At 36.3% G+C, this 27192-nt stretch overlaps 1 protein-coding gene across 1 annotated transcript; it reads right to left on the minus strand.

Moving 5' to 3' along the window:
• On the minus strand, window positions 1-22612 carry LOC129247893 (serine protease easter-like). Its single transcript, XM_054887255.1, has 7 exons — window positions 22437-22612; window positions 16804-16970; window positions 16663-16720; window positions 10844-10992; window positions 5556-5706; window positions 126-910; window positions 1-42 (listed from the first exon to the last, which is right to left on the minus strand). The coding sequence occupies exons 1-6, from the start codon at window positions 22504-22506 to the stop codon at window positions 183-185; spliced, it is 1323 nt and encodes a 440-aa protein (XP_054743230.1). The 5' UTR covers window positions 22507-22612; the 3' UTR covers window positions 1-42; window positions 126-182.
• Window positions 22613-27192: the final 4580 nt, after the last annotated feature.

Raw genomic sequence — 27192 nt, forward strand, 5'->3', positions numbered from 1 at the left:
CGAGTTATAAGACGTTGTCACGTCAAAAATCTGTTATTTTTGCTTAAAAAAATTAACAACTAAAATGAACTAAGTTTAAACTTTTTAAAAATTGTTAATTTGCTTTTCATGCTTATGATTCTTACCTCTGAGTTCTACTGAAGAGAAAAAAATAATATAGTTTATATACTTTAATAACTTTTTTATTTTCTAATTGTGTTTTGTATCCAATTTAAAAAATACCCCACACGAGTATATACATCAGGAAATCCTTCCTGACCGCAAGGATTTGGTCCAAAAGAAAATACACCAACCAGAAAGTATGATTCCAATGCATTATACCTTTGTGGAAACATAAGAGGTCCACCGGAAACAACCCGACAAGTATCCTCACCTTTCTCGCCAACAGCGCACATTTGAGTGTCTCCCAATTCAATATTTGCATAAGTGTGGTATTTATATTTACATATATTCAGATTTTGCCCCTTTACCAATGCTTTCAGTTTTATTTTACTATTATTACTTGTTTCAGTAGCTCCCCATCCAACAATGTCCATAGTCGCATTTTCAAAGTTGTCTAACTGTAAATTTCTATCGACAGGTAAGCAAATCGGCTTAAGAAAATCGTTGAAAATAACTTTTTCTCGAAGGCGTAGTAATGCTATATCATTTTCTTGAGTTCTTACATTGTATAGCGGAGAGCATATTTGTTCCACAACATCTATATCTATGTGCGGGTCTGCACACAACGAATTTCCTCGGCTATCAGTTTGACAATCTCTTTCTGTCTCTTGATTCCATTCACCCAATCGAACTCCAGTCACATGCCAACTTGAAGGAAGGATCCGCTCGCTAATACAATGTGCTGCCGTGAGAACGTAACGTTCGTTTATGAGACTGCCGCCACAATGAAGGCCCGTGTTTCCGTTACCTACAATAAAAGAAATGTTGCTTCAAAAGTAAATGTATTTTAAGTACATATAGAAGAATTTGTTGCATTTTTATTCAAATAAAACGTCTCACAATAATTCCTCTAGCGACTTTTGTCTCGAATTATTCTGTCTTGTCATCACGTTTCAAGGGGTTAGGGGTAGTAGAATTTTCACAAAATTGGGGGTTTTTTGCATTTTCCTAAAGTATAATATCCTAAAAACCTTGTGTGAAAATTTGAAGTGAATCTGACAAATACTTTTCGAGTTATTCAACAATTAACAAAGGGCGCTCGGGCGCTAGTTAAGGAATGAATTCATTCACAAATAATATGATAAATAAAAATAGTTAAGTAAATTCTAAGTATAATCATGCAGGGCGGAACAAATCCAAACATATGTATTTTAAGAATAACTAATGATAAACATTTGTTAATAATAACAAAAGATAAACATGTTTTCGTGTACCTAAAACGGCAAGATGAGGTATAAGTGTCAATACGACTGCCAAATATGTTGGCAGTCAGTCCAGTATTAACATAGTGTTATGAACTACCCTAAAATTAAATTCATAAAAATAATTTTTTATATATTTTCCAAAGACAAGCAAATCTTTAACTATCTTCCAAGTCTTTAACCTGGCGATCATGCCATCACATTGATGCCCCAGTGAGCGGATCAAAAAATAGTCATGCTTGTCGCAGCAAGGACATATATACACACATAATCCTTCATAATAAAGGATAAAACCTTATGTAAAAAAAATAAATACTGTAAGGAAAAGAAGTGAAAATACAGTGAACAAAGAAATAAAAAATTTAGTGATAGTAAAACTATTCGTGTTTCTTCCATTAAAAAAATAAACACAGTGATCTAATTCTCATAGAAAGGAGCAGATGAGAAAATATTTGGACAAACGTAATAAACTTAATACACGAAGAAATTTGGACACCATTGACGTTATGGAACAAATCGACGTGAACACCATGATTCAGCAGAAATAAAAATATAACCAGCCACCATCACAATAACCAAAACTAGAACCTATGAACACAACGTCTGGAAACACAACATTCAGGCAACCAACTCAGCATCAAAACAACTACTACGACGTGAATAGAAACAATAAAAATTGGAAAAGACCACGAGCTAACAGTGGCCAGTTCACCAATCAATACCAACAACCAAAACTCATGCTAAACAACAACTTAACATCCGAGGAAGACAACTTTAGCACAATTGTAGAGACAGACTCAAAAACAGAAATGGACAAAAGAGTAGAAGAAATTCTTATCAACAATTTTCCGAACTGTAAACGACTCATGATAGATAACGAAAGTTGTCTGAATACACCAATGTTAAAACAAGTGTGAATAAAATACAATATCAACAAAATACGGACACCAATATATAGATCAAAGGCAAACGGCCAGGTAGAACGAACGCACAATTCCATATCAGAATTGGCAAGAATATTAAAAATAAAGCATTCAACATCAGCAACCGAGGAGCTATTTGTAGCTGTAAAGTAATTGAACAACACAACCCATACCGTCACAGAAAAAAAAACCAAAGGATATACATTTTAACCTGATAACATACAGCAAGGAAGACATAGTAAAAAAATTAAAAGACGCATCGGAGAAAACATTTCAAAGTCTAAACTGGGGAACTAGACACCGAACTTTCAAACAAGGAGACCAGATATTGGTGTTAAGGACTAACATCAGCAGTAAAAGCGACAGTCGTTACAAAAAGTACGTAGTGTAGGAAGATCGTGAGGACACGATTTTGACTAAGGAGGGAAAAGTTATTCACAAAGACAACGTAAAAAATTACACAGTTACAGGAGATGACAATGAATTACCTGATATTACTAGGCATAGTCATCATAATCGCAATTCAGGCAGAAGAAGACACCAAAATAACAACCATAACTAACAGGAAATATATTCTAACTAGAACCGACGATGCATATTTATTTGACGAATTCACATTTTTATTCTACGTAACTAATTGACAAAAAATTACCAAATCAAACGAACAAATATTTAATAAGAACTAAAAATCCTATCATTGCTATTTAGAAATATCCTAGCATTAATAATCATTGTGAACTATTTAAAATCACTCCACTTAGAACTAAGCATGTAACAATTTTTCACCGATAAGGAAATTGCCCTTTGCAACAATATTTACACTAGAGTGAATAACTGTAAAAATTATTTAGGCAAGAACAGGGAACAAACATTAATTCGGTATAAATCGGGACGATTAAAGTATAGTTCAGAAAGCTCAACCAACGAACATATAAAATATAGAGTTGCTCTCAAAATTGAGGAAATACCTGACTTTTGAAGACTAAAATGTGGAAATATTAAAATCTATTATTAAACGAGCTCCTCCGAGTTAATAGTTTATATTTTATTAAATTGCGCTACTTTTATTAATTGTGTACTCAATTTTGTGATTTTGTTTTCAATTCTTAAGGTAAGTTTTACCCATTATATTCTTTAATACTTAAACATTAAATATATAAATTGCCGCTATCATACTTTCTGCAGTGATCCTGAGAAAAAATCATACAACTAAATACCAATTCTTTTCTATTTAAAATTCGCAATATTCATATCCGCGTTGAAAAATATGCAGACTATTTATTTCAAATAATAGGTTGGTTTAGATAAAATTTCATATAAAACCAACATGAAAACATGTAAAAATGTAATATATTAAAAATTTCGATATTTTTTCTCCTTCGGATTTTTATGCCCGCAACTGCACTTTTAAATTTTATTATATAATTATTTTTCCACTAAAACTACCATACATTTTTTTCTGATTGATCGTGCTTTGGAAATTATATAATTAGATTTTTTTTTAATAATTTTCATCACAAACAGGTTTTACAATTGCATGCTGTTACATACACGCACCAACATTAGGGCGGGTCAGTTTTTTTCGACATCGTTCCTAGCATATTCGGATGTGAGGAAAAAAAGTCTACTAGAACATAGCGCTGAGAGTCGATCAGGTCGGTAAAGGTCAGATGTTGGCCACACCGCTGAAATCTTTACACCATGGATTTTTAAAAAGATCGATAAATTTACTTTTGGCCACGCGTTTGTATTTGGTCATAGGTTAGGTTAGATTAGGTTGAAGCGGTTGTCCACTGTAGGACACACTCAGACTCATGTCCCAGTGTGATGCCGCGTGGGGAACTAGCCCTTATTTCTTCTAAAGCCAATGTGTACTTTTCAAAAATTTTGTAAGATCCTTGATTTCGACAGCGTCGAGATCTTCTAATTCATTAAAGGATTGTCCACCCAAAATGGCGAGTCTACGTCTGGATAGAGCAGGACAGTGACACAGAAAGTGCGGTGCCCCGTAATAACTGAAATCAGTGTGTTAAGATTGTGCTTATCTCTTCTTAGTGGAAGTTCCGTGCGTTTAGCATTGAGAGTCGGCCATAGCTGTCGGGCGATTTTGCAAGTGGCTTCATTACGCCATCTTTCATTCGCTACTCTTACAATTTCCTCGCGGATACGTAGTTTACATGTTTGCAAGGGTATACCTATATCAATGTCTATGTATAGGTACCTATATCATTGGCTAGCTCATCGGCTCTGCAATTCCCCTCAATGTTAGGTAAAATGACTCAGCCAATTTGGACATAAGATTGCTATGAATTAGAAAAAGAAAAACAATCCGCCATAATTTGTTTCATTTTTTTTTTCGTTTGCAACCCGAAGTGTACACTCAATTTTGTAATTAAGTGTACTATATATTTTCTTTGCTTAGAAACCAAGTTGCAAGAAGACTGTACGTGGTACATGCGAGTAAATTTAAAATTATATATGTATATGATTGGCGCTTACAGCCTTTATTGTGTTTTGGCTGAGCTCCTCTTCCTATTTGTGGAGTGCGTCTTGATATTTTCCCACAAATTTAGGGACCTACAATTGTATGCCGATTTCGAACGGCTTTCCAAAAAGCTTTTTCCAAAATACTTCCGGAGGCTTGCCTGCCGAGTAGCGGCCACTATTAGAAAAATCTTTTTCTATAATTTAGTGTTTCATGCCCGGGATTTAGAACCCGTGCACTTCCGAATGGCAGACATGCACCAAACGATTTGGTGTACCAAGTGAACCTATAAATCAAGCACAGTATTACAACTGCTGACGTTTGACTACTGCGAAATACCGTTAGATGGAATAATGTTTTGATGCATATTTATGTTCGCGCAAAGTACAGTCTTCACTTGAGTTATTAGAAAACCTTGGATTACTAGACCGAATACGGTTGCTTCAATAACCATTTTCTAAAATAAAAATTATTGTCTATAATCAAGTGACCCGGACTGTATATTGAAATTTCCCAATCAATACAATCAGAGTTTTTATAGCAGCCTAACTTTGTTTTGAGAAAATAAAGGGATAACTTGCCAGTTTTGTCAAGAGGTAGCAGCTAATGCACCTTGCATTAAAATAATATGCAATTTAAAAAACTTTTTAATTTTTTACTTTTGTTTTGCAGACTTCTAATTTGAATATGTATGTATGCCTTGTTTCGCTTATTATTATTTTTATATGAAATCTAACAGTACCTACTTTCATTTCTATTTATGGCAATGAATACTGATCTTACCTTTGGAGTATATGATCAATGCAGTCCAAGGAAATTCATCAATATCAGTCACGTGTCCACCAAAAATACGTTTTATTAACGGAACGTGCCCACAATTCGGAGGTAAAGGCAGCTTTCCTCTGTCACTCTCTTGTGGATCAGGGCAGCATATCTATGAGTTAAAACATAAAAATATATTTATCTATAAGAATAATACTGGGAATATATACATACATAGGCCATATTGTAGACCTAATGTAAAATGTAATTATTTGATATTAAAAGCATTTTATTGAATCGAAACTATAAGTACTATAGTACAGGGTGCCGATAAGACCGTTGATTTATAAACTTTCTATAGATGGGAATATCCAGCAAAATAACAAACGTGATCAAAAATATCTACGCGAATACCAGATCAGCGGTTTGGACAGGAAAGGAAATATCCGATTATTTTGAAATTTGCACTGTGTAAAAAAATGTGTGTTGTCTTCACTTTATACCTAAAGGATTTGCCCGACTATTTGGAAGGTGGACTATTGGTTGAGGGCATGAATATACGTTTTCTTCTTTATACGAATGATATTGTTCTCCTGGCAGATAACCTTAAGGTCATGCAATCGATCTGAGTGGAATATGGAAGTTAGCACAAATAAATCGGAGATGATGGTCTTTAGAAGAGGTGAACGACTCTCCCAGGCATTGGTGGTGGCAGAATATAAATATCTTGGTGTCATTCTCACACCCAAAATGACGTTCGACAAGCACTTAGAAGCCAGAAATAGTTCAGCAAAAGCTAGTATTAATTGCACAGGGAGCGAAGCCATTCATCTCACTAAAATCAAAATGGAAACTGTCCGAAGCTGTGTGCAGATCTACACAAACTTACGCCGCTCAAGTGGTAGGTTATTTGAGGAATAGATACATTTCAACGTTACTTCATTAAAACAATTCTCAAACTCCCCAAGGTCACCCCTGAATATAAAATAAATTCCGTACATACATATGCACATATATCTTCGAAATTAACCGATAGCAGATCCCCCACGTACATATACCAAGACAAAAGTGGAAGAAGAGACGAACTTTTGGTCGAATTTATTGAATATCAAAATCTTTACGTTCCATTTGGAATATAAAAACCAATGATAACAATAATCAAGTACCTACATAAATAAATAAGGACGACTATGACTGTTTAGTCAAAATAGCGGGCAAATTACCTAGCGTACATTCAGATATGTGTCCGTAGGTATGTATATCATATTTGCGCTTATATATTATATTATATAGCGGATTTAAATGGGGTTTTGATATCAGTATTCAAAAATGGCGGCCGGAGTTGGTGTGTATTTCTGCTCTGAAAAAACTTCTCATAAAAAAACTATCTACCGTTTGGAGGCACACCCCAAATAGACTCCATCCAGGCAAATGTGGGGCCTTTTTTACTCTCTTCAAAAGGTGAGGACGTGAGTTATTGAGTTGCTTTTTGCTTATCTCTCTCTGCACAAATTCGCCAAAATTGTTTACAATTGATAGTTACAAAAAAATTAAATTAAATCGTTCTTTTTTAATATATTTCTGTATTATTATTATTATTAGGTGTGGTTGTATAGCATGTTTGGCGGCTTTATCTACCTCTCTACAAAAGCTGTAAGTTACATTGGAGTATATTCCAGGTTAGTAAGAGGATAATTCAATATACTCGTACAATGCACTGTTAGAACTCCTGAGATGATTTTAAACTTCTTCTTATTCAATACCATATTGTCTTTAAATTGATTGGGATTGCGATAAACCCGTTAGATTGCCCCAGTGTGATCTTATTTGTCTTTGTGTTGTACTTCCTGAATTAGAGAGAAGAAATTACTCTTTCCTAGACCACAGGCGTCAGGACTGTGTCCTAATACGATCAATGGGATCATCCAAAGGGCATTAGGCGAGCTTAACTCTTGGGCCACAGGCTGTGGCCTAGATTTAAACCCACGTAAAACAGAGCTTATGCTTTTCACCATCAGATATAAGGTACCAACTTTTACCCTACCAAATATTAACGGACAAACTCTCTCACTATCACCCAGCGGAAAGTACTTAGGGGTAATTCTGGACTCCAAACTAAGCTGGAAATTAAATGTTGAAGAACGGGTAAGGAAGGCAGAAATTGCTTTATATGCCTGTAAACGTATGCTTGGAAGAAGTTGGGGTCTTCAACCAAAGCATACATTATGGCTGTATAAGACGGTTATACGACCTATTCTATCGTATGGTTCGGTAGTTTGGTGGAAGGCTCTAGGGAGAGAGTACAATACCAAACTACTCGGCAGAATACAAAGATCAGCATGTGCAATAACGGTCGGTGCAATCAGATCATGTCCTAGAGAGGCTCTCAATGCACTGACACACGTTATTCCAATAGACCTACATATTAAGAAGACGGCAACCATGAGTGCATTTAGGTTAAACGAAGCGGGCCGCTGGAGAGAAAAAACTTATGGTCATGCTAGTCTATTATTGCGACAAACTCAGTTAATCTCGGTGAGAACTGACTACATCGTCCCGACTGTAACTTTCAATAGGAATTTTGCTACTCTCTTTCCAACTAAGGAAGAATGGAATAAGGGATTCTCTCTAAACAACTTCGACACTACAGTCTATACGGATGGAAGTAAAATGGGCTGCGGTGTTGGAGCTGGTATATATTCTCACAGACTTAAAATTGAGAAATCTGTGTGTCTCCCTAATACCAGCAGTGTCTTCCAGGCGGAAGTACTGGCAATTGGGGAAGCCTGTAGGCTACTAATCGCAGATTTCTCTTTTAAGGGTATTATCGCTATTCTCTCGGATAGCCAAGCTGCAATCCAGGCACTGGGTTCGGCCACAACAACCTCCAAAGTGGTGGAACAAAGTAGGAATAGCCTCACCACCTTGAGTGAAAACCATAAAGTTACCTTAATCTGGGTCCCGGGACATCGGAACATTGAAGGCAACGAAAAAGCAGATGAACTGGGAAGAGGGGGATCTGCCATGAATAACGCTCTTGCAGAATCGGTACTCACACCATTGGGTGCAGTCAAGAGCACAATTTCCCTAAAATACCTCCGAATCGCAGACTATATTTGGAAAGTCCAGACGAAATGCAAAATTAGCAGAACGTTATGGCCCACCTACAACCTCAAGCAATCGTCGGCATTAATAAGAATGAAACGACGGGACGCCTGGAGACTAACGGCAGTCCTAACTGGGTTCTGGTCTATCGGAGAACAAGCAGCCAAAATGGGTATCCCTCACAATACATACTGTCACAGTTGCAAACAACCGGAGAAAAAGGAGACAATCTTCCATTTCCTCTGTGAATGCCCTGCCCTATGGAAGGACAGAATGTTAACCCTGGGCCAACCGCTGTTCGAGAATCTCGAACAACTATCTGGCTTAGACGTTAACAACCTAATAAGGTTCCTTAACCGCACAGACTGGATATAGTTATGCTGTAAATAACCGTTAAACAAGTTGGTAACGAGGATGTGGCAACGAAATGGCGCGGAAGCGCTAGTTGGATTTTGGAAGAATTACCACTTTAAACCAACCAGACCACACCTAGCTCTGGGCTTATAAATGGAGTGGAAAACCACTTAGAATATATAGAATTTGAAACTCATGAATTATGAATTGTTTTACATTACTTAAGTGGTTGTTGTACTGCACTCGTAAAACAAAAAAAAATGTTGTATTTTTGTTTTTTTTTTGTTATAATCATTTTATGAATACATAGTTAGGTATTTATTTATCATATTTATGAAACTTTTACTTAGTATTACTTATTTACTTATAATTACTTGTGGTCTGAGCCTATATCTTGTTTTCTCGTCTACGAACGGTAAATGGTTTTCTATGAGAAAGTTTTTAATGATGGAATCGCACTCGAGCATTTGCCATTGGGTACCAAAACCCTTTCATTATTTAATGTCTGTATGTCAAGTAATGTTGCATGAAATATTAAAATTTATATTATATCAAAATAACGATAAAATCAAGTTTTAAATAGGATAAAAGAGAATACTTAGTCCTGCCATAAGTTCTGTTACAAGTTAAGTCCGTTAAAGACATGAAATTATTATACTTTTTTTAACGAAGTTAGTTTTATTTAATCATGAGAATATTAAATTTTTTTTTTAATTCATTCGAAATGGTCACTATTTGCTTTTGCACAAGCCTTCAAACGATTAGGCCATTCAGCTATTGCAGCACGCACGGTTTCCATGGATATTGCTGCTTTGCTGCTCGAACCAAAGATTATTTGAGACTCTCGAAATTTCTGTAAGGTCTTCCACGGGCCATGTTCTCCAAGTCTGCCCACCAACTGTAGTCCTATGGATTCAGATCTGGACTTCCAGACGGCCAATCTTCCACGGCTTTGAAGCCAGGAATTTTTTTTGTTTTGCCACTACTGGGAAATTTCGCCCTTATGGGCTGGAGCGGAATCTTGCTGGAAGATCCAACGCACTCCATTAAAGAGAGTACTGCTAAACTGCTTCGCCACGCCTTTTAAGACATCCTCCTGGCACACTTTTGCCCTGGTCTTAACGTCTGAAGAGATGTTACGGCACTCCCCACCAAACCATTATGGAGGCTGGATGGTGTCCACGCTGAATCCTTGGAACAACAGTTTTTGCGCCTTCGGAAGTTCTAGCATAGATTTTGTCGTTTGCTTATTAAAAACTTCTTCATTAGGGAAAATTTTCTCATCTGTGAAAAGAATATTTTCATGGCCGTTGACAGCGTGCCACCGAACAGACTGCTTGAATCTGTCGAGTCTAATTTTTTCAAGCGTTGTCAAAAGATGACCTGTGGAGCGATAGAAGGCTTTCATGTGGAGATCATTTCTAATTACTCTTGATATCGATCTGGTCGATATATTAATTTTCCTGAATTGTATACTACTTAGGCGGCCGCTGTAGCCGAATGTTTCATACGTGACTACCATTCGGAATTCAGAGAGAGAATGTCGGTTCGAATCTCGGTGAAAGATCGAAATTAAGAAAAAGTTTTTTCTAATAGCGGTCGCCTCTCGGAAGGCAATGGTAAACCTCTGAGTGTATTTCTGTCATGAAAAAGCTCCTCATAAAAAATATCTGCCGTTCGGAGTCGGCTTGAAACTGTAGGTCCCAAAAAGGGTTTACGCGCCAATTACATACATATACATATATATAGGTATATATGTATATATGTATATACTTATACTACTACATATTTTAGTTTTTATTAAATTCAACGTTTTAATTTAATTTAGCTAAACGGAAATGTTGTCTTACCTGAGTAGAGCCTTTTCCGCAAATGCTTCTTCTTAAGAAGTTGTTTTCACTTTTCGATCGGTCATTTCTGGTTAACGGTAATAAAGTGTTGCATTTACTTATAGATATACACTTCCCTTTTATTCCATTTGGTGTTTCACATGTCTCATCTGTGCGAAATAAATAAAAATACATCTTACTCTCAGCTTGGTTTATAAATTAAAAACAATTCCTTTCCAATTTCTTTCAGAGTGCGGTTCGTATAACCGTCCGTCTGAGCAGTTGATACGTAAAATGATATGTAGGGGTATAGGGTATGTCTATTTTCATTATTAACGTGGGAAATCCCGGGCCGGACAGTTTTCCTCTCACATTCATTTCATTTCTATTGTTCATCGTCCAGTCATTTGTCCATTGAAGTCAACAGAGATTGAAACTGTATTTGTTGCACAACTGTATGAATACGCATATATAAGCATGTACATATGTATGTACAGTGCACAGCATAAATCTTGATACCCTACCATTTCTAAAATTTTAACTTTAAGAAATTTCACACATTATTCTAGATTCAATCACAAAAAAAAACAGAACCAACTTTGTCTGCTGCATCAACAACGGCAAGCAAAAATGTAAATGTAAGTCAGAAATTCGTACAACAAAAGTGTTTATACGAGTACGCTCGCACTTTGAAGTAGCCAATGCGCGAAATAACGGCTGTTTTGATTTACGATGCTTCGGAATAATATTTGTTGGCAAACTATTTTCAGCATATCTGATGAAGCTCATATATTCGCATCTGTGCTTACGTTTTTACGTGTCCAATCTTGTCTTGAAAAGAATTGACTTAGAGAAGAGAAAAATTGTTGCATGCATGCATAAAGATGGAAAATCATACTCAGAAATCCAGAAAATCATCCTCCTGCTGATGAGCAACAGTGCAAAAGGTAACACAAAGATTCAAAAAGGAGAAAAGGATTGAAAATGAGTGGGGATCAGACCGCCCTAGGAAGTTAACTGAGAGAGATGAACGTCTTATCAAGAGAACAATAGAAAAAAATCCTTTCAAAAACGTTCCGAATATAGCTGCTGTACTGCAAACATCTCTAAACACCATTCTTTCATCGAATACAGTGCGATCCAATCAAGAGAAATGGATATACCTGTAAGGCATGTATTGCTAAAAGAAAACCTTTTGTCAGTGATACTAATAGAAAAAAAAGAATCGAATTTGCCAGAGCTTATCAGCTTAAAGAATTTGACTTCTGGGACAAAATAAATTTCTCCGACGAGTCGAAATATAATATTTTCAGATATTATGGGCGACTCAAAGTGTAGAGGAAACAAAATGAAGAATTAAATCCAAAAAATACAATTAAAACAGTCAAGCATGGAGGTGAAGGCGTCATGGTTTGGGGTTGCATGTCCACATCAGGTGTTGGCAATCTTGTTTTTATTGATGAAATAATGACAAAAGAAGTAAAGGGTTTTTCAATAAAAGGTGTTATTTTGATATTCAAAGAAAATGCTATTTTTTAATATAAATGATTGTGTGTTTCTTTATAAAGAAGAAGGCATGCCGTTAATAGTGGGAAATAACATCAAACAAATTACCACCACGACCACGCTTACAGGATAATATTCTTTTCATGAAATTTTCCATAACCGAATTGCAAAGTGGTTGCCCTATGTCCTCGATAGACTCACGAATTCCATCTTTGAGGTCTTGAATCGACCCTGGGCTGTTGGTGTGGACTTTCTCTTTCACGTGGTCCCAAAGAAAAAAGTCACAAGGTGTTAAATCACAAGATTTCGGTGGCCAATTGTGATCACCTCTTCGAGAGATAACACGGTCCGGAAACTTTTCCCGTAAAAGATCAATGCTTTCGCCGTCTTGTTGAAAATAAACGTTGTCCAGATCAATACCATCCAATTCAGGCCATTAAAAATCGTTAATCATCTCCCCTGTTTAACACCTAACACATATCATTGGAAACCCCTTTATATTTAAAAATCCTTGTTACAAAGTGATGAAAAAATTGGATTGTCTTGTGGATTTTATTTCCAGCAGGACAACACTCCACGCACATAGTGAAGATGTCGCTAATACATAAAGTACCTCAATTGTTATCAACGCCTCCACAGAATCCAGTTATGAACCCTATAGAGCATTTATGAGATCATTTGCAAAAACCATTAAGGAAACACCACATAACTCACAAAAATCAACTTAAAAGCTTGCTCCAAGTCGAATGGCAAAATAAAAATTCGGATTATACAAAAAACTTGATTCACTCAATGCCTGACCGACTAAAATACGTTATTCTATTACGAGGATACCCTACTAGATATTAAATGTAATTTTTCTTTTACTTTATTGCAGAGTATCAACACTTTTGCTGTGTGAATTTTTAGATTTTCTATGGTTTTTTCCTTCTTATTTGAGAATGAGATAGTTTATATTTTATATTTTCTTATATTTCACACGGGAACAATTGGATTTATTTAATTTTTAATAAAATATTGAAATACTCAAAAGTCTTCGTGATATTTTTTATAAACCATCTTTGAAGTGGTCGGGTATCAATGCTTCTACTTCACAGAATTTTTTATTAGGACCTTTCTCAATGCAGAAACACACTCGGAGTTTTGCCATTGCCTGCCGAAGGGCGACCGCTGTTAGAAAAAGCTCCTTTTGTTTGGTGTTTCATGCCCGGAGATTCGAACTTGTGCACTTCCGAGTGGTAGTCACTCACCAACCCATTTGGCGGCCGCTACTAAACCCATAGAAAATGATATTAAGGCAATTTTAATCATCAAATCGTCCAGACAAGAAATCAAAATCGTCACATTTTTTTTTCGTGGAAAAACATATGGAAAATTACCAAATAAAATTGTTGGGTTAAGAACGGTGAATTCACCTTTATGGATAATACGAGTAATCATCCAATACCTGTAGGTATATATTAGGTGAAGTAAAAAAAAATAAATTTGTACCAGCTTATTATTTTTTCGAATGTGGAGTGTTGCTTATTTTTGAATATTTTTGTTATATGACTTTTAATAACTGTGTGTAGGAGGTTTAGAGACATAGTTATGGGGCGGTTTTGTGCTTTTTTGCTGCTAAATCTGCTAGTTCGTTGCCCTTGATTTTCGCGTGTCCTTTCGATATTATTTTTGAATTTTGATAAGCAGTTTCTTATGAAGTCTACATAATAATTATTATTGTTTACATTTTTTAACTTGTAAACTTGTTTGGTTTGCGTTTTTTTGACCCGTCTGTGAAAATTAGTTTGAATTGTTTTTTAAGTAATAAGAGATTTTGAAATATTTTTAATGCGTATTGTCTTTTTTTCACTGGTGGAGTGTTGTATCTATGGCACTGAAATGTAGTTGCCATCCAGGAAATCGGGTTTTAATCTTAGGTTTATTATTAATGGGAATATCTAATTCCAGGGATTTTTCTATTATGCGATTGAGTGTTGATTGAATCGTAAATATGTTTTTGCTCATTAATGATTAGGTTTTTCCATAGTTTTTGTTGTGGTAAACTCCCTCATTTGTATTAACGGTATGCCTGTGTCAAACGTCATGTTGCTAATCGGAGTAGTACGGTATGTGCCTAAGGGGGTTCGTATAGCAGAGTTTAGTAATGAGTTGAGTTTGTTGATATTTGTTTTAGGTGAGTAGCCAAAAAGGTATAATCCGTAATAAATTTTTGATACGATTCAAGATTTGGTAGCGGCAATGATTGAACTAGTGTTAACGAGAAGTTTTGGGCTTGCAAGGCATTTTATTATGTTCAAACGTTTATTTGGTGAGTTGACAAGTTTTGAGATATGGGCTTCCCATTTATATCTTTTATTAAATTCGATGCCTAATATTTTTAAGTTTACGGTGTTGTTTTTTGTAAAATTGTTGCATGTGATATTTGGATGACAGTGTTTTTTCCTGCATATGTGCATGGGCTTGCATTTTTCTGATGCATTTGCATTTGCATTTCCTTTGAAAGAATGATAAAAAACAAGATTGCGTCTTTCGAATGCGTTGAATTCGTAGGGAGAATTTTTGTGATGATTCTACAGTGCTTCTTATTTAATTCCATACTCTCTTTAAATCGGTTTAGGCTAAAGCTACCTATAATTGATTTTGATTGCGATAAACCCTTTAGATTGTCCCAGTATCGTCCTCTACTTCCTCTATAACAGAGGAGAAGTTACTCTTTCCAAGATCACAAAATGGCTCTGGGCCAATAAATGGAGGGCCCCTCCTTTCTATTTTGTATAAAAACAGCATGCTCCGTAAGAGCACTGGACTTACTGTTAATCTACACTTATTGAAAAGTACGAAGTAGATATGTATGTAAGACACAGTTTTCCATATAAAATAATTCAAAATCAACTACGCATTCCAAAAAATGTTGGCCAACTTCATAAATTTTTACTCATATCGGTTAATTATTTACATTCTGTCAAAAAAATATCAGGATTTGTCCATTTGAAAACACGCGTCAAAGAAATGGTGCTGGAAAACCATCATTTAAGTTCCAGGGAGGTAGCTCGTGACCTTAGCGTGTCTCACGAATCAACTCGCAACATTTTACATCATTAATTGGGTATGAGACGCCAAGATGCGTGGCTGCTCGACACGTTCCAAGAGAGTTGAATTCCTTTAAAAAAATTCATCGAAAGAAAGTGGCTGAGGACATGCTTGAGCAAGTGAATTCGGATCACAGGTTTATCCAGCGCATCATAACAGGTACTGACTGGGAATTCGTTGAATAGTTCCACGGTAAATAAATAATGTTATTGGGAAGTTATACGACGTTTGAGAGAGAATGTGCGTAGGAAGCGGCCCAATTTGTGGAAAGAAAACCGTCTCACAAGATTCATATTGTAAACATTTTTTTTTACCAAGACTCGACAAATTTCATCGAACAGACGGATTTAGCCCCCTGTGACTTTTTCCTTTTACCAAAACTTAAATTGCCACTCCGTGGACGCCGCTTTGAGTCGATAGAGGCCATTAAAGAGAATTCGCTGAAGGAGCTGAAGAAGATATCTTCAAACGCGTTTAAAAGGTGCTTTGATGACTGGACTAATAGTGGGCATATGTGAATTGCTTCGAATGGAGCGTCTTTTGAGGGCGAGAAAATAAATTTTGATGATTAAACAATTATTTTGCGTTTTATTGAACAATTGCCGGTACTTTTTTGACAGAATGTATATATTAGAATAAAGTCTTAGCAAACGAAATTTTGTGAAATTAAGTTTCAGATAGTGAATAAAATACTTAATGAATACTTAGAACTTATTCGTGAGAAGCTCTCGTATAATTTTCTTTGAATTGAACATAATTAATTTTACAAAACATCAGCCAATCAAAAAATAATAAAAAAGTAATATTATTACTTGGTCCTTTGGGCGCGGCTGTAAGACTAAAATTATATTACGAAAATCGGCGCTCTGTGAAAAGTGTTCAGCGCCCTCAGGCCAACTCAGCGAAGAGGCCCATTTTGGGCTTAATGGCTAGGTCAATAAGCAAAATTGCCCTATTTGGGCTTAAATTGCCACCTTTGGACTTTTATTTGTGGGATTTATGTAAAGCCTAAATGATTTATGAATAATCCAGCTCTGATTGAGGCATTGGAAGCCAAGATTACTAAAGTTATTCATTTGAAAGTGATTATCTTTAAAAACTAAATGTCATGAATGGTTCTACTCAAAAATAATAAAGATTGCCCAATCAATATGAATTTTTGTTGTTTTATTTCAATTTAAAATCACCCTTTAAAGTAGATGTTAATGCATATGCGAATATATGTAAATATATGTAGTTACCTGATGTTTTGACACTAGGTGGATTTTGAGGTATATTAGTAGGCTTAGGGCAGCACACCTATTCAAATAATAATAAAATAGAACATTACTCTAAAACTAGTACTATTTTTTTATTTTATAATTGTCTTTGAATGGACATACCAGTGGATTTTTGCCAATCGTCCCGCATTTACTCCTTTTTAAAAATATTAATTCATCATTCCTCAAATTAGGTTTTAAAGCCAAGGTATATAGAACAGTGCAAGATTGTAATACCACGCAATCACCAGGTGTTCTGTTTGGTGTCTGACAGGCTCCATAATTTGTTTCTGTTTAAATATAAAATAAACCAATTAAGTACATATGTATGTGGTTAAGTATTTTTGAAGTAGTAGACAGACTCTGCCGTGATATAAATATAGAGATGTAAAGTTATAAATTGAAATAAAAGATACAACCCCATATTCCTCTGACTAAATATAGTAAACTTGTCAAAAAAAAAGTTCACTCTTAGGGAGATAGTAACACTAAAAAGTATATGATCATTTCCTGCTAAAAAATTATAACTTCTGGCAACTACAATAAAAATGAAATTCTTTTTAAAGCGCGGGAATTGATAAAGGGGTACGAGAACCACCGCTATCACATTAAAATAATAATAATAATATGTAAAATAATAATAAAAAAAACGATCTCTTGATTCATTTGTTTCACTCGATGTATCCACACGGTTGGCCGCGATTCCAGTCAGAAACTTTTTGCAATTTGAATGCTTATATACATGTATGTGTGTATATGTTCACACTGAGCTTATAAACATTTAAATATACAGATATAACTACAAGGTGAAGTCCAAAATAAACAAGTCTGAGATACAACAGAAACGACAGGAGATTTGTTTTGATAACTTCGAGTTTGTTTATTCAAAATAGTCCCCTCTGGCCTCGATACACTGTTTTGCGGTACACGCCTTTTGGATGGTCTCTGCGGACGCAAAACGTTTTCCTTTCATGGCCAGTTTCAATTTTCCGAATAGATAGAAGTCACAGGGAGCCATATCAGGCGAATACGGTGAGTGATTGATGGTTAAAATGTGATTTCTAGCCAGAAAATCAGTCACAAGAGTGGATCGATGCGATGGTGCATTATCATGCAATAAGCGTCAGCTTCCTCCTCCGCGGTATTCATGGCGAATTCGACGAATGCCAAAATAGAAAATTCCATTGACGGTTTGACCCGTTGGCACGAACTCCTTGTGGACAACTCCCTCGAATTGTAAACACAAATGAGCATCGACTTGATTTTTGACTTCTCCAAACACGATTTTTTGGAAGGTGGCTCATCTGGAGCCTTCCATTCGGCACTTTGACGATTAATTTCAGATTCGTGTTGGAAACACCATGTTCCATCACCAGTTCAAATGTTGTAAAGGAAGTTCGCGTCTTTTCTCGCCTCATTAATGAGATCTTTTGAGTGATGAATTCTTAACAATTTTTGGTGATCAGTTAACTTTTGCGGAATGAAACGTGCACAGACCTTTCGTAAGTCCAAATGATCAGTTAAAACGCGATAAATTCATGTTTTAGAGATATTCAACTACGATTCCATGAATTTCCATGATGATTTCGGTTCAGTTTTAATAAATTTACCAACAATTTCGAGGTAAATTTCGGTGATTACGTCCTGAAGTCTTTAACTCCGACGCCTTGCTCGAACTCGTGGAAGCTAAGCAAAATTTGACAGTCGATATGATAGCTCAGATGTTAAATTCATCGCATGGAACAGTTCACAGGCACCTGGTTCAGTTGGGAAAGGTTTCAAAGCTGGGAAAATGGGTTCTCCATAGACTTTCCGTCGCCAACTTTGAGCAGAGAGTGAATGTGTGTTCTCAGCTGCTGCAACGGCTTAAAAATGAAAGTTTTTTGAACCGTATCGTTACTGCTGATGAAAAATGGGTCCTTTAAAATAATCCTGTTCGCAAACGCCAATGGTTAGATAAAGATGAGACACCAGAACCGACCCCGACCCCTAGAGATGGCATTCACCCCAAGAAGATTCTCCTGTCTATTTGGTGGGATATGACCGGTATTGTTTATTATGAACTTCTGGAACCAAACTAGACGACAACTGCTGACTATTATTCCCATCACCTATCAAACCTTAATGAGGCACTTAAAAAAAATCGACCGTCTTTGGTGAATTGACGCAAAGTTTTGTTTCATCACGACAACGCATGACCTCATACCGCAAGGCAAACATTAGGCAAGCTGAACGAGCTCGTATGGGAGCTAATGCCGCATCCACCATACTCTCCGAATATTGCACCTTGTGTTTATCACCTTTTCCGTGGACTTCAATCCCATATGAGTAACAAGAACTACTCCTCAAAAGAAGCTATAAAAAGGGATATCGAAGCGTATTTTGGCTCCAAGGACAAATAATTTTTTGAGCAGGGAATTAAAAATTTGCCTAAACGTTGGGAAGACATTGTAAATAATGAAGAAAAATATATTGTTGATTAATAAATACTTTAAAGATCTTAAAATCACCTTTGAAAAACGCATGAACTTATGGACTGACCTGATGTCAAGTTTTGGTGTTCATGTACCGAAAAAACTTGCAAAGTAGGAGAAAGTGAGAGAGCAAAATGGAATTTAATTTTGAAGAGATGTTGCAAGTTTTAGTAAGAATTTGCAAGTGAGAAACACAGCTGAACGCAAAATAAAGATAAACACGAATTAAAATTTGCGAATTGAAGTTGCTAATGGAATGTTCTTCATCTGACAGCGATGATGAAGTGGAAGAAATTATTGTGGACAAAATGAAATCATATGATTCCGAAGGTCGTTATTTTGCGTTTTATTTGCTTTATTTTTATTCTTTTAATTTAATACGAGGTAGACCAAGTGAAATTTTTTTTAATATTTGTGAATTTTCCTGCCAACAATTTAATCAGCTGTTCGTCAAACTTACAAATTGTTACTGGTTTTGCGTTCATGTACTTTTTTGGATATTTTTCTCTCTCTTGAGAAAATACATCAGATAAGCGTGGCCAAGTAAGAGCAATTCGAGGAACTTTGAACAATAACGGTTTCCACAACAGTACACCACGCAAAAAGCCTATCATTTCTGAAAAAAACTGCAAACTTTTCTTGGAATATGCAAGCACATAAAAAAAGAGATGCATATTTGTTTACTAATGAATAAAAGTTTTATATATTTGGCACCGATGGAAAGTTAGAAAAAATCAGGTTTCTTGTAGTGTTGTACTCAAAGAGCGCATGATAGAAGTTAGGAACAGTATAACGTCTGCAGAACTGACAAAGTCAAGAAATTATTGATGCTAACGGCGGATCAACTAAATACTAAACAGCAACAATATATAGGATTAAGTAAAGTTTTCACGCTAAATTCAATTGTTTTTGAACTGTATGTGACTTTTGTAAACGCTGTTTCCCTCATACATATGTATCCCAACAGTTCTTCTATCACTAAGCAGTTGAAGAGTAGTACCTTTCCTGTCTACCTCATCGGGGTTACAATTTCCCCTAATTTCTCTATTCGCCGGAACCCAAATAAGGCTGACCTTGAATACGATACCAATTTAGGGCTTTAGCGTTTTTAGATATGTACGTAGCCACCCCATTTATAGCTAGAACTTCTCCCTGATAGACGCTGCAGTGGTCTGGTGGTCGAACAGTTAGTTCAAGTCCTAATTGCTTCGCGTTCCTCTTTTCCACTTTTCCTCTTGATATTTGCCGCTCTTGTCTTGACGGTATGCCGTTATTGAAGAGTTTGTCGAAGGTGAGTCTATCAATAGAGGAGTCCATTTCTTGTTTCTGACCATTCAGATGAGAGAATTGAGATGATGAGAATTGAGGCGTGGCCAAACTGCTGGTCTTTCCTTAGCGCCATACTTTTAAGTCTAAGCGCTGAGGACACGGCCACGTGTTTCCCTACAAGATTTAGTGCAGGCAGGTGGATTAACACTTCCAGCGAATTGTTTGGGTAATCCTTAAAGCATCAGATATGCATAAAAAGGATATTCTTTGGACCTTACTCATGAGTTTAGCGTAACTCGTCTCTTGAGTAGAAGTGTAATCAATTAAAAGGGCCAAACATTTAGTTTTGAAAATTTTTTTATTTCAATTCAAAGTAAAAAATATGCGAAAACAATACAAATTTTTAGCCATTCTTAGTTCACTCGAGCTTTGCCGAATGCTGTTGAAACGTCCATGGTCTGCCACCGAAATGTTTGTCTGCCCACGACTTCAAAGCATTCTCCACAATACTTTCTCGATAATATTTCACATTTACCTTGACACCAGGTTCGATGAAAACGATTGGAGAGCGCCCATCTGCGGTTACAGCGGGTGCTGCCTCCTGGTGGCCAATCGATGACTGATATTATCGTGAGAACGGTCGGTCAAATAAACTCTATCTTTTTGGGAGTTTACGAAAAATGTTCTCGTCGGTAAACTTAATGTTGGGAAATTGACCGCTTTCGGCCAAGCGAAGCAACTCCTTCGTTCTCTCAAGTCTGACTTGTTGCTGGTTTGGTGTGAGATCATGCGGCGCCTTTTGGATCTTGTAAGGCTTGACTGTGAGATCATTTTTCACTATGTGACGGCCACTACTATTTTATATATATATATTTTATATTATATATTTTCAGTTCTTTCGCCATTTTATTGGTACTTCGTCGGGGATTTCGCTCAATTCGCTTCTTCACTTCTTGAATAATTTCACGGGACGTTGCAGTTTTTTGATGACCATCTCCGTGATGTTTCGCGGAGCTACCAGTATCATTGTAACGAGTAATGAAGCGATAAACAAAAACTTTATTTACTTTAAGGTGCTCGAGCTCACGAACAATCGCTGGTTGTGATTTTCCAGCCAAATATAATGCAATCACACTATTACGTTTGAAAGCCATTACTGATTTTCTTTTTTCGCGTTTACTCTCGGCAAAATGCTTCCGCGCGCTTTTTTTACGGTGTACGTCTTGATATTTTTCCCCAAATTATGTATCATATTCGGGGTTTCGAACCTGTGGTACTACCGAATGGTAGTCACGCATTCGGCTACAGTGGCCGCGATTTTAGCTGACTTTAAAATCGGTAATTGGTAATTTGTGTTCATTGTTTTTCTAAGGCCTTCTCTAAAGTTTAGCATATTACGAAAATCTGGTTGATGATAGATTTACCAGGACTAAAGTCACATTGGTTTTGCTCCATCTGTTCATTACAAAATAATTACTCTTTTGCTAATGCTCAGTAATAGAAATACACTACACTTGGAATACATTGGGATCAGATGCGGGTTTATTAGAGACACATCAATCCAATAACAAGAAAAGCACTACGAAGATCGTTCTCACACTTAAGGGTCGAGACACTAAAATACATGTTTATAAAATTTTAAAGCTCAAATAACAAGTAAAAATCCAACTGTTTTGTCTACGGCCATAAAAGTATGAAGTACACCGAGGTTGACCGAGCCTTGATAGATATATTTTTTTAGCAAATATATTCGAAGAAACTTTTGTCTATACTTCCACGAATTCAACTATAGGTCAACCTCGGCAAGGTGCAATTGTTTACAAGTTTATTTATATGAAAATTCAAATTCAAAGAAACAGAAGAGGGAAAAATGAAATACTAACATACGCACACACAAATTAAAACATATAAATTACACAAGCATATAAACATTTTTATTGATAAGGCTATAAATAAAACATCACAGTTCCAAGTATGAATTTGCTTCAGAAGATTTTACACCACACATCTTACCTACTGCAACCGAACCCAAAACACTCAAACCACAAGTAATAAGTGCTAATATATTTTTAACAAATCCCATGTTTTGTTAGGTCCAAATTAAAACTATTTCCAAAAATATGTTACTGTTACAGAAAACTCTGTAACTCTGTAACTCTGCACTGTATTTTAAAACCGACTTCTTCAAGCCGAGTATCGAAGGAAACTGTAGACATTTCCTACAAATACATACGTTTTATAATGCAGTTATCGGCGAATGCAACCTCAGCCCCGAAACCGCATTTGGTAGAAATACAAATTTCACAAAACTCATGGCACTCTTTTGATTTCATTATTCCTTAACTTTTGTTTACTTGAACAAAGCACTATGGGGTTTTTTTAAATTTTTTTGGCATAAATCACAAATTTAAAGATAATGACTAAAATTTTTGCGGTCATTCACGTAGATTAAAGTAGAATTTAGGTTTTTGTTTATTTTTCATTCGATTACGCCTACACCTCCGCCCTGAACATGATCTTTAAAATAATTTGACAGTTTATAATATATATTAGTAAATTTGTGTTTCCATATATTTCATTTATTTCGCGAATTTGTGCATTCTTAAACAATAAGTATTTATTTAAAATTAATTAAATTATTTCTTTGTTTTTATATTAAATTTGTCTGGGTGGATAATTCCCTTCCAAAATGGCTTAGGTACATTTTTAAACTGCATATATGTGTTCTAAGAAGAAAGAAAAACTTGTTTGAACTTACTTTTCTTCTATTTTAATATATTCTTCGTCAGAAGTAATCACATCAAGTTCAATATCTTCGTCATATTCTTCATCTTCCTCCTGATCCTGGGTCTTTTCCAAGATTTGGCGTATTGAGAATATTTGGTCGATGGTAGACTTTCCAGGTCTGAAGCCACACTGATAAGGTCCAATCAGTTGGTTGACGGTGGGCTTCAGCCTTTCACACAATACGCTCGCTAGAACCTTATAGGCGATATTTAGAAGACTAATCCCGCGGTAATTGGCACAAATTGCAGGATCGCCCTTCTTATGGATTGGGCAGAGCGCACTTAAATTCCAATCGGCAGGCATGCTTTCATCCAACCATATTTTGCATAGAAGCTGATGCATGCACCATACCAGCTCCTCGCCGCCATGTTTGAATAACTCACCCGGCAGTCCGTCGTGTTCTTTAGCCGCGTTATCGCTATTCTCACCTCGTCATGATCGGGTAGCGGAACGACAATTCCGTCGTCAACGATTGGGGTATCGGGATCTTCACTTTCTCGGTGACATGCGCAGCTGTCACTGTTTAATAGGTTCGAGAAGTGTTCCCTCCATAATTTAAGGTTGCTCTGTACGTCAGTCACCAGTTCGCCGTCTTTGTTCTTACGAGAAAACGCCCCGGTCTTAAAACCTTCTGTAAGCCGCCGAACTTTCTGGTAGAATTTTCGGGCGTTGTTCCTGTTGGCCAGCATCTCAAGCTCTTCGCACTCACGTATTTCGGTCTCTCGTTTCTTCTTTCGGATAATACGTCTCTCTTCCTTTTTCAGCTCTCTGTAGCGATCCCACATGGCTCGCGTTGCACCCGACCGCAGCGTGGCTCTATAGGCGGCATCCTTTCTTTCTGCGGCAGCATGACATTCCTCGTCGTACCAATTGTTTTTTCGGGCTCGCCGGAATCCAATTTCTTCTTCGGCGGCGGTACATAGAGAACGAGAAATGTTGCTCCATTGTTCGTGGATTCCGGTTTGTTGGGCAGTACTCTCTGAGAGCAGGAGTGAGAGTCGAGTGGCGAATCTTCTAGCTGTCTGTTGTGATTGCAGCTTTTCGATGTCGAACATTCTTGGCGTAGGTAGATGCACGTTTTTTGCTGCACAGAGGCGTGTGCGCAGTTTGGCTGCAACAAGGTAGTGATTCGAGTCGATGTTGGGTCCTCGGATCGTACGTACATCTAATACACTAGAAGCGTGTCTTCTATCTGTCACAACATGATCGATCTGGTTTCGTGTTTTTCGATCAGGAGACAGCCAGGTGACTTGGTGAATCTTCTTATGCTGGAATCTGGTGCTGCAGACTACCATGTTTCGGGCCCCGGCGAAGTCGATCAGCCTCTGTCCGTTACCGGATGTTTCGTAGTGCAGGCTGAATTTTCCGACTGTGGGACCAAAAATTCCCTCCTTTCCCACCCTGGCGTTGGCAACTTTAGGGATGAAAATGCCCTTTCAATGGTAACCAAATTAATCACGTATGAGTTGACCAAAAGACCAAAAGGGGAAAGATGTAGAACTGGGACACTGACAATATGCATACATATGTATGTATATAGAAATGTGTACATTCCTGTTTGTGTATGACCTAAAGATTGCTAATACATATGTATTTATGTGTGTGTGTATGGATGTTTGTTGTTTGATATTTGCCTGTCATCGCTTGTTTTGCACATATTTTTACGGCCTTATCATGTATGAGAACAGCCACTACCAAAATATTTTTGTGTTCATATGTAGGTATGTACATGAGCAAAGCAAAATATTTTGGCTCGTCTCAATCATGGGTGATAAAAAAATTAAAGAAATACAAATTTAAGTACACATACATATGTACATGTTTGAACCACGAGTGAGAAATTAGAACTCTGCTCGTTTTTTAGATATTAAAAAAATTATTGTATTTTTAACTAGCTTTTGATTTTGACTCTAAGTAATTACCTGCGTTGGAGGTACCGCAAAGCATATATGTATTAGTGAGCGCATACAGTTCCGGATCAGCGAATTGCCTCTCTTTCCAGAATTCGAGTAGGTTTGTGCTGATTCTTTGAAAAGATAATTTCAAATTTTCAATTTTGCTGTATACATCGATGTCATCGTCATTTCTGGCCTCCAAGTTTTGGCAAAGGTATGCATTTATATATTCGTCTTCATCTTCGCGTTGCTCTTCATTCAATCTGACTGATGTGTTATTGAACGAATTTGTTTTGTCGGATTTAATGCATCCCATTACTTTTAGCCTGTCATAAAGTTTTTTCCAATAGGTGATTGCGTCTGCTCTTTTATCCGCTGTTAAGGTGTGATTGAAACGTGGATCCAACAATAAACAAGCGTTTAGACTATCATTTGTTAGCAACTTGGACGTCCTAATTTCAATGTTGCGAAGCAGATTTTTTCCAATTGTGTGAGACAACGAATCATCATGTGTTTGCAAAATTTTTTCTGTTAAAAGTTTGCATCTTAGCCATTGTGCATAGAAATCACCATAATGGAAGGCTTCTGCTTGAAATTTAATAATAGTTTTTTGAAGTGGTTCAAAAACTGTATAGTAACTTTTTATAAAAGCCCATAAGTCATCGTTCAGCTCAAAGTTTTCATCCTGCGATTTATTTTTTACAGACTCAATGTTAACTAATACATCTTTAGAATTATATATGTTTTTAATCATATTGTAGGTTGATTCCCATCTAGTTGGGCAATCCAGTTGAGGAAGGGCTAATTTTTTTAACTTATACTGACGTTTGTGCCTTACGACAGTAGCTCTCCAATGAATGTTTGGAAATGTGGATCGATGGAATAATAATCAAGTTACGCCATCTGTTGTAAAACCGCACGAACTTATTCTTAGTCCTATGTTCAAAAATTTCACGGTAACCGTTGGAATTTTTTTTTATGTACTTGGTCAAATTTCGGCAGTTCATTAAATAACTTTTTATCACAGGATCTTTAGTGCTGTCTAATGCGCAAAGTTGAGCAGTATGTGCTGCACAGCGGCAAATCTCAATGTCTCAATGTCTCCCATTTGTATTTTTAATGTGTCATTAAACATTTCTACGTCATTGGCTTCATCTACATCGTCTCTATCTTCTTTTAAAACGGTGCAGTGCGATCAAATTTTTGATGATTTAATCATGTTTATCCCATTATCAGATGTGATGGACACAACTTGATTAAGACCGACACCATATTTGCTCAATATTTTTATAATTTTAGCAGCAATATTTCGGGAAGAACTTGATGCAACACCCTTGAGTTCTACCATTCCGAGAATTCTTGATTGAATATTGTAATTATTTATATATTGTGCACTAAGAGCAAATATATCACGTGATAGACGAGATGCACTATCGATTTTTAATGATATTAAGCGCTTATTTAGTTCTTTTTTGACTTCCTCTCTTGTGTTATTTGCAACTTGTTTTAAAACACTTTTACAACTTCGGCTGTTTAAGGTAAACGGTTTGTTGCTCTTTTTACTCAAACCACGACAGATGGGATCTATAATGTTTTTCATACTTTAAGAATCTAACACATTAAATGGAATACTTTCCTCGGTGACCAGTTCAATATAGCAATTCCACTACCAGAACTGCTTGAAGTTTCATCATCCCTAATATTATATTAGCTTTATGTACATTGCTTAAATGATTTTTTAGATTAAACAATCTATTTGTTTTTAAACTGCTGTTGCAAATATTGCATATAGCAATATTATCATCTTTCACATTAAAATGTTCAAAAATTCGGGTTTTATTCAATCGCGGAGCCATGATGATCTACACACTAACAGCTGTATACATATATTGGCCCCTATTATGAGCAACATTCGATCTTCGACTGTAGTCGAAAGTGCTGATCGAACGAATTTTAGGACTATTGTGAATTTCGATCGCTCGACGCATTTACAATAGATAATTTTTTCTCAGCTGATACAGCAAATCAAAATAAAAGAAAAACCGATTATGTTGAAATTCTTTGCTAACATTATTTTTAAAAGTTAA

Source organism: Anastrepha obliqua, chromosome 5 (genome assembly GCF_027943255.1).
Source record: "Anastrepha obliqua isolate idAnaObli1 chromosome 5, idAnaObli1_1.0, whole genome shotgun sequence".
Taxonomy (NCBI): domain Eukaryota; kingdom Metazoa; phylum Arthropoda; class Insecta; order Diptera; family Tephritidae; genus Anastrepha; species Anastrepha obliqua.